At 53.8% G+C, this 8618-nt stretch overlaps 1 protein-coding gene across 2 annotated transcripts; it reads right to left on the bottom strand.

Annotated features, from left to right (window-relative positions):
• Positions 1-6151: 6151 nt before the first annotated feature.
• On the bottom strand, positions 6152-8157 carry CLPS (colipase). Of its 2 annotated transcripts, XM_060021311.1 has the most exons (3): positions 8074-8157; positions 6706-6828; positions 6152-6283 (listed from the first exon to the last, which is right to left on the bottom strand). In XM_060021311.1, the coding sequence occupies exons 1-3, from the start codon at positions 8155-8157 to the stop codon at positions 6152-6154; spliced, it is 339 nt and encodes a 112-aa protein (XP_059877294.1). The 2 variants fall into 2 exon arrangements, with proteins under 2 accessions (XP_059877294.1, XP_059877295.1); XM_060021312.1 differs by lacking the exon at positions 6706-6828.
• Positions 8158-8618: the final 461 nt, after the last annotated feature.

Below are 8618 nucleotides of genomic sequence, written 5' to 3'. Positions count from 1 at the left end.
AGTCAAAGCCACCCACCCCTTCATCCTTGCCACTCACACCTCCTTGCACCTGCGCTGCTGTCCCCAGAAAGTTCCATTATTCTAGTAATAAACATTTCCATATTGTCTGGGTATGTGTGGCATCATCCATTCCAACATCCAAACCAATTTTGGGTAAGGGGGTGATTTCACCCTCTGTGAGGCACCCAGAAAACCTGTGAGTTCTCCAATTCTCTTTCCCTGCAATGGCTGGGTGACAAGGTGAGGATCTATTGCTGGGAGGTGCCTGGATTGCTAAGTCACCACAGGGAGGACAGTGGCCCTGGAGAGCGTCCTGACTCACAGCAAGAAATCCACTTGTGTTGTGTTAAGCCTCTGTGATTCCTGGACAGTTTGTTCCCACAGCATTTCCGTACCTACTCTGACTAATATGTGTAAAAATGTCTCTTGCTGCTCTGCCCGCAGCATTATCACCCGCTCCCACTCCCAAGACCTAGGCACTTTGTTCTGATCATCCGCTGCCAAAACCCACTCACCATTTGTGTTTTGAACGTCCTGGGCTTGTAACTCTTGTGCTCGCCAAGAAGGCCTACAGCAATGCGTTTTGGCGCACTGCATTTTCTCAAGAGAGGGAGTTACTGAAATTCTAATTGAAAGCCTCTGGAGAAAGAGAGTGGAAAGATGAAAACCAGAGTCTAATCTTCTGTTACTTGATAGCTTTGTGACTTTGGGGAGGTTTGGCAGCTTCTCTGGGCCTTAGTCACCTCATCTGCAAAACAAATATTCACAGTGCTGTTTGTTACTTATAATACACAATTGGATTGGATGAGAGAGTCTTTTGAGATCCTTCTAACTGAGGACTTCTAACTGCAAAGCTAATAACAGCTTCTATTTATTGGGTGCCTACCCCATGCAGAGCAAAATACCTACTATTTCATTTAAGCATTGCATCATCCCTGTGATGTACTCTTATTAGGCCCCATCTTGCAGAAGGGGAAACCAAGGCTCAAAGAGGTTAAGAAGGCTACCCAAGACCACACAGCCAGTAGGCAGCAGAGCTGGGATTGAACCCAGATCTCGCCGGTGCCAGAGTCCAATCACACAGACTAGATACTCTGCCGGCAGCAAGATGAGCACAGCAAACGGTCCAGGAAGCAGCACTGGTTCTTGGGAAACATCAGCTTTATCCCCATTGCTTGCTCCTCTGTCCCTTTAGTCTGGGAACTGGCACTGCGGGCATCTCCCTGTCAACCCCAGGACTGGGCAATCACACGTCATTACCCACCCTCCAGGCCTCAGTCACATGGCACTCACATTGCAGATGCAGGGTATGTAGCTGGACCTTAGAGGCACGGCCACCACCTCTGGTCCCTGACGTGGCGGCAGCGCTCCTGGTCATCTTCTTCCTCCTCTCTTTTTTCTTGCTCCTCACTGGGGGCTCATTTTTCCAGGGAGAAGTCAAAAGTTTGGTAAGGAACGTAGAGGGCACACCATCTGCCACCATCCTAAGACTTTGTTTGGGGAGGGTTGTTTGGGGAGGGTGGGTGGGCACAGAGCCTCATGTGGGTGAAAACTGGAAGTGGGGGACAGCAGGGAGTGCTGGGTGGAGGATGTCTGGGGGGACAAAGAAAGTGCACCGGAGTCATGGGAGCTGTGCCGGGGTGCTGCCGGGTGCTGTCACTGCAGAGATGAACAAAACACAGCACTCCCATCCCAGGCTCGCTCACATCTGGTAAGAGAGACAGACATTCATTCCTCCACACGATTTATTGAGCACCTACTACATGTAAGTGATTTTTCTAGGTGCTAGTGATGGGGCTGTGAACAAGACACAAAAATCCTTGCCCTGGGAGAGCTGACATTCTATTGTAGGAGGCAAATAAGTAAAATATTAATGTAATTCCAGGTGATCAACACCTGAGGACAAAGAAAATAAGGAAGGGGTTTCAGGAGTTGTGGTGTGAGGAGAGGGTGCTCAGGGAAGACCTTACTGACAATGGGAATTTAAGCAAAGACCTAAAGGGTGTGAGGTCTTTCCTAAAGGGAGCCAGGCAGGCAGTGGAAAGAGCAGTCCAGGTGGAGTAACAGTCAGGGCAAAGGTCTAGAGGAGGGACCTTGCCTGGCATATTCAAGGAATAGAAAATAGGAGTGAGAGAGAATGGAAATAATAGGAGATGAGGTCAGAGAGATCAAAGGAACATTCCAATATTCTCCTTTGTTCAGCACTTTTGCATTCAGCACCCACTGTGTGTGAGGACTTTAGTCCTAGCATCTAAGAAATACAGCAGTGAACAAGAAAGCAAGAATCCCTGCCCTCCTGGAGTTGAGGGAGAGATAGAAAAATTTAAAAACAAGATAAAGAAGATAATTTCAGAGAGTCAGATGTGTTGTGAACATGGTAAACCCAGGTGATGGGACTGCTCTGGCTAGGTGTCCAGGAAGGCCACAGCCGGGACGGGAGAGGGAAGCAGGCAGGTGGAGCAGGGCAGGCATTTGTTGGTTTTGTTCCCAGCTGTATCTCCAGGGCCTGGACACAGTAGGTGCTCAGTATGTGCTTGTTGAAAGACTATTGAAAATGTCTGATGGAGGGATGATGGGCGACGTCATAAGCCCCAGCATTAGGGGCCGTTGATGTGTGTGAGTGTGTGTGTGTTTAGGGGGGTGTAGGTGACAATCAAACTCAGCTGAAAGGGTAAGTCAGAGTTTGCAGGAGAGCAGCTTGTGCAGTGGCAGACAGGAAGGTCTGGCACACCCAGAGGAGACGTAACCTATTCTGGGGACACTAAGGGCAAACCTTCCAAAACTGTTTAGTTCCCTCCAGGCACAAGTCAGGTCCTGCGGGTGCCTTCTGTCCGCCCCCCCACCCACCCCGAGCCGCAGAGATGCCCCGGGGCCCCGTCCAGAGACTGCCCAGCCCGGCGGGTGGAGGGGAAGTGAGGGCGCCGTGTGGGAGGAGGCAGGCGGGGGCCCGCGGTGGAGCCGTCTCCCCGCAGGACACTGGGGAGATTTGCCTTCCCGGGCAAGTGCACGAGTGGATGCTGCCGCTGGGCGGCAGAGAACTGCCAGTCGCACAGCTCCTTAAAGGGGTCCGAGGGCGGCACGTGTCACACGGATGTGGGTGTCGGTGCCCGGTGGAGCTGAGGGGGAGGAACCCACGGAAGGTGGAGCCTGGGCACACCCAGAGGCCAGGGAAGGCCGGGGGGCTGGGGGGGGGCGGCGGAAATGACCCGGGAATTCTCTGCTGGGGAAGCCTTTGGACAGACCCAAGGTGGGTCCCCACTCCAGGGGCTTGGAATCCTGGATGGGGGGCCATGGGGCATGGCGATGCTTCTTTCTCTAATATGGGTTCCCTTTCTTCAGGGGTCATCTTAGCAAACCCTGAAAGTAGCACTGTAAATGGGCACAGTTAGGTCTGGCCCTCACCCTTTCTACCTCTGCCTTAACCACCGTCCTCCCAAGCCCCAGGAGTTCTGCCGTGGCCTCCTGGGGGGAGGTGGGCTGAGGCAGCCTCTGAACTGAGTGTGCAGGAGAGGGGAGTTGACTTACCTATGGAAGGATTTAAGGAGCTGAGATGGGGCTCCCTCTCAGTGTTCATCCACTTAGGACTGGCAGATGGGTTAACAAGGGAAAGGTGATGCCGGGGATGGAGTGAAGAGAACACTTAGCAACCCTAGGGGTCAGCCTGGAGGAGGTGACCAGAGACTCTGAGCAGCTGGGTGTGGAGGTCTTTATGCCCAGGCTCCTCTGTTGTGCACAAGCAGATGGGCCCCAGAGCTGGGCTGTGGTGAAAGTGGGGGCTGGCCCTCGGGGCTGAGGGCAGAGCAACCCCCAAGATCGAGGTCAAAGTCTCGCCTTTCCCAGGCATTCCTCGGCCTGTATAACGAATGTCCCTGCCAGCAGGGCCTGACTCGTATATTTCCGAAGAATGAGAAATCGTTTAAAATCATCTATGGCCATTGTAAGAAAATTGAAAAAAAAAAAGAAGCCAGTTAAGGAAACTTTCTTTTAATGATCTTTCTTCCTTGCCTCCCCCCACTTCTCCTCCACCTACTCCTGTGCCTACCCAGAACTGTGTGTTCCTGTCCCTGGTCCCCAGAGCCTCCCCCAACAGGGGAGGAACAAGGAGGGAGGGTGATGCACAGTCATTGCAATAAAGAACTTTCAATGTTTGCTGGCAGCCATTGCCCCGCTTCCTTGCTGAACCCCAATATTGTTTGGGCAGTAATGTGCCCAGCCCTGGAGAGGGATCATAATTAGTCTAAGCCAGTCATGGCAATCCCATTCCCTTTGCTTTCCCAGCCTCCCTTGCAGCTAGAGGTGGTCAGGTGACCCAGTTGTAGCCAGGGAGATGTGGAGACGTCAGCCCGGAGGCGTTAGGGCAAGATAAGAAGGTACCCCAGGAGAAGCACTCTGCCCTCACCCCTCCCCAACCCAGCCTCTACCCAAGGCTTCCTAGCACATGGTGAGAGGATCTGACGTTGGGAGCTGCTGTGAAGGCATTTGCTGAGAGGAGGTGAAGAGACCTGCAGGTCTGCCAGCACCCAAACAAATGCCGGCACGTCCATCTCTAGGCTTCTTCATGCCTGAGAGACATTGGGCTGGCCAAAAAGTTCGTTCGTATTTTTTCTGTAAGATGTTATGGAAAACCCCGAATGAATTTTTGGCCAACCCAACATATGCCCCCTTTGTTTAAGTCGTAATTACTTGGGTTTTTGTTGTTGTTGTTGTTACTTACAGCTGAATCCAGTCTTAACTCATAAACCTAATGGTTACTCTAAGGATTCATTATCCCAGAACTACAGAATCCTGAGGCTGGGAGAGCATCTCAATTTCATTATCACTCTCCCTCATTTCTGTGAATCTCCTCTCCAGCATCCCCACCGAGGGGTCAGTGACCCTCCACTTGCACATCTCAGTGACCGGCACCTCAGAACTGCCTAAGGAAACCCAGGTTTGATGGCTCCAGGGGGTATAAAATTTTTGTAGTAAGTCAAAACTAAATTCCTTACAATGCCACCCATCTGTCTTAGTATGTATAATTAGGAAAGAACAGGGAATTGTAGAAAGCGTAGGAGGTGGAGTTGGATGGGTTTAGTGGCAACTTTTTCTAATTACATGACATTGGGCAGGTTACTTAACCTCTCTGATCCTTAGTTTCTTTTATCTATAAAGTGGAGACAATGAATTCTCCTTCCCAAGGTCATTGTGAGAATTTGCTAGCACAGAGTAAGCCTATAGCAATTGTTTGTGGTCTGACCCCTTAACACACAGATTGTGTCAGCTAGCTGTCGCATCTGAAAGTCTGGCCCAGAAAAGAGGTGAGAGCCCAGGAGAGGGGACTGGTAAGTTTTGATGCAGGGCAAAGAAGATGGGCCATTATAACTCCCCACCAGAGATGTGTGTGTGTGTGTGCCTGTCTGCTTGAGAACTTGAGGGGCAATGAGGGCCTCCCAGGGAGGTGTGACTGTTCCTCAGAAATGGAAACATAGGTCTTCCCTGGTGGTGCAGTGGTTAAGAATCCGCCTGCCAATGCAGGGGACACGGGTTCGAGCCCTGGTCCGGGAAGATCCCACATGCACGGAGCAACTGAGCCCGTGCACCACAACTACTGAGCCTGTACTCTGGAGCCCACGAGCCACAACTACTGAGCCTGCGTGCCACAACTACTGAAGCCCACGCACCTAGAGCCCGTGCTCCGCAACAAGAGAAGCCACCGCAATGAGAAGCCTGCGCACTGCAACGGAGAGTAGCCCCCCACTCACCGCAACTAGAGAAAGCCCTCATGCAGGAACAGACCCAATGCAGCCGAAACTAAAATAAATTAAATAAATTAAAAAAAAAAAGAAGAAGATGAAGAAATGGAAACATTCCCAGCCTGGCTGGGCCTGTTGCACAACCTTGTCTCCAGTCTGTCAGCCCCATCCTGCCGGGGCCCCAGACCCATTCCTCCTTCTCGGAGGACACCTGCCCTGATGGAGCGAAAAGCTTGACGTAACATCAAGGAAGACGCCGATTCAGCAAGAACATCCAGGAGCCTGGGGAAGGTTTGCAAGAGGGGCTTTAATTACCAAGAATCCAATTAGAAGACGGAGGTGCCGGTCTAGGGGCGGCCAGCCAGGGAAAGGTGGTGGAGGACGAGCGCCCTGTGGCGTGCCAGCCTGGGTGAGTGTCCTCACTTTCTGGAGCGGCCAGCATCAAGGCAGACGCCAAAGTTGGTGTTGGTGATGGAGCCCACGATGGTCTTGTCCACCTCACAGGTCAGACCGCGCTCACAGGGACACTTGTAGTAAACCCCATAGAGGGTCTGCAGAGATACGGAGCCAGTGGAGTCACACGCTGTGGGAGCCACTTTGGGCATCGCCTGCCCTGCCCCTTTCAGATAGTGCTTCTCCTGACTGCCTCCCCAGGGGCCGCTGTGGGCCTGGAGGACTTGGGTTCTGGTCTCTGCTGTGTGGCTCGCTTGCTCTTACTAACTTGCTCTCTCTGGGAAGCCTCTAGCTACCCATGCATGAAACAGGGATAACAGATGGCTGCCCCACCCATCTCACTGGTCCGTGGTGAGGGTCAAGAGAGGGGATGGGATGGGAAAGGGCTTTGAAGCCTGCTGACCTCCCTCTCAGACGGAGCCCCCTCCCTGATTCCCCCCCCCGCCCCCCAAGCCTCGAGGGCCCTCCGCCTCGGAGCTGTCCTCCCCGCCGCCACCCCGCCCCGGCACTCGGCACTCACAAAGGCGGAGCACTCGCTGCTCTCTCTGGCCTTGGGTGCGCAGCGGGCCAGGCTCAGGCCGGTATCACGGTGGCAGCACTTGCTCCGGCACTGGGCACTGTTCAGGCAGAGTTCGCCCTCTTCCTGCCAGGGGAAACCCATCAGCCCAAACCCACCTCCATTTGATCCCTTCTCCACCCAGAGCCCCACCTCGCCACACACTACCCGGTTGGGGGAGGCATGTGTGAAGGAATCCAACCCCTGGGGCTGGCGGCCTCTCCTCCCACTCCGACCTCCCATCCACCCACGTAAGAAGTGGGCAGTGTGGCCAGAGAAGCAGCCCCGGGCCGGGGACAGGACACCTAGCTTCTAGGACTGGCTGTGCTACCAACTCCCTGGGTGACCCTGGGCAAGTCACTGGCCCACCCTATGCCTCAGAGTTCCCATCTGGAATGGCCACTTGTGGCCCGCAAACAGGGTCTCCAAACCTCTGTGTCCCCCAATCCCTCGAGGAGCCTGTGAAGGTTGAGGACCCTCTCTCCCTGGAAAACTCCTCCCTCCCTCCCCCCACAGACTCTTACAAATAAATCTCAGGGGCATCCCGGACCCTCCGAGTCCATGCATGGCCCTGAGTTAAGAACCTGTGAACTGAGTTCTTAACCCAAAGGGCTTTTGCAGTTGTGCCCTTGGTGGAGAGGCAGCGTGGGCAGTGGTGAGAGCCTGGCTCTGGAGCCTGCCAGCCCGGGCACCAACCCCTGCTCAAGACTTTCCAGCTGTGTGACCTCAGGCAGGTGACTGAATCTTCCCCTGTGTCAGCTTTCCATTTGGAAATGGGGTTGATCAGAATAGTACCTATCTCACGTGGCTCTTATGAGGACTAAATACGGAAGTATTCCTGAGGCATTTGGAGCTGGTCTGGTCAGCCTAGGTCAGAAGCCAGAATCACTGGGGAAGCTTTTTAAACTACTGAACCTTCTGAGCCAGAGTTTCTGGGGCAGGACCCCAGGGCTCTGGATTTTTTTTTTTTTTTTTGGCTGCGCCACGGCTTGCAGGATCTTAGTTCCCTAACCCGGGATGGAACCGTGGCAGTGAAAGCGCTGAGTCCTAACCACTGGACTGCAAGGGAATTCCGCTCTGGAATTTTATAAAGTGCTCTCAGCCAGGTTGAACCGCTGCTCTGAGCATGCTCTGTGCCGATCAACCTTCTCTGGGGCCCCTGGGGAAGGGGCGTGGGACAGGAATGGGCAGTAAAGGAAGAGACGCCTTACCTCCCAGCCCTTGGGTAGCCCCACGTGGGGACAACTTGACCCACCCAGAGGTCAAGGTCCAAGCTTAAAAAGAATTCCCACCTCGGGGTTCAGATGACTCCTGCCCTGAAGACCCTCTTACCAGGTTGATAATGATTCCCCGGGGGTCGGGGACCGCATAGGCTACCGCGAGGGCAAGGAGTAGGAGGACGAGGACCTTCTCCATGATGAGTGGGCACAGCTGGCGTAGGTAGTGGCCGGCAGGTCAGGTGGCAAAAGACAGAGCCAGAGGGGGTGGTGGGGCTATAAAAGGGGCCTCACCCACACGTGACCCACCTTCCCAGTCCCGCAGGGCCTGCCGTGGGCAGAGACCCAGCTGTGGCCAATCTGCTGGAGTGGGTCCTGATAAGGTAGCTGGGCACCACCTGGCACCTGGTGCCTTGTGTGTGTGTGTGTGTGTGTGTGTGTGTGTGTGTGTGTGTGTGTGTTGGGCGGGGGGTGCTCATACGGCAGCATTGTTAAGAGTGGGAACTCTGGGACACTGTTACCTGTACGAGTTATTAGCTGGGCAAGTTATCTGTTCTGAATCTGTCCCCTTATCTGTCAACTGATAAGAGGTGCGGAGAGTTGAGTGAATTAACATATGTTGTATACATAAGACACATAGCCTGGGGCAGGGCTCGGCAC

The sequence above is a fragment of the Delphinus delphis genome, chromosome 10 (genome assembly GCF_949987515.2).
Source record: "Delphinus delphis chromosome 10, mDelDel1.2, whole genome shotgun sequence".
NCBI classification, from domain to species: Eukaryota; Metazoa; Chordata; class Mammalia; order Artiodactyla; family Delphinidae; genus Delphinus; species Delphinus delphis.
Note: the sequence above shows the minus strand (reverse complement) of the source record. Positions and strands in the feature narration are given on the sequence as shown.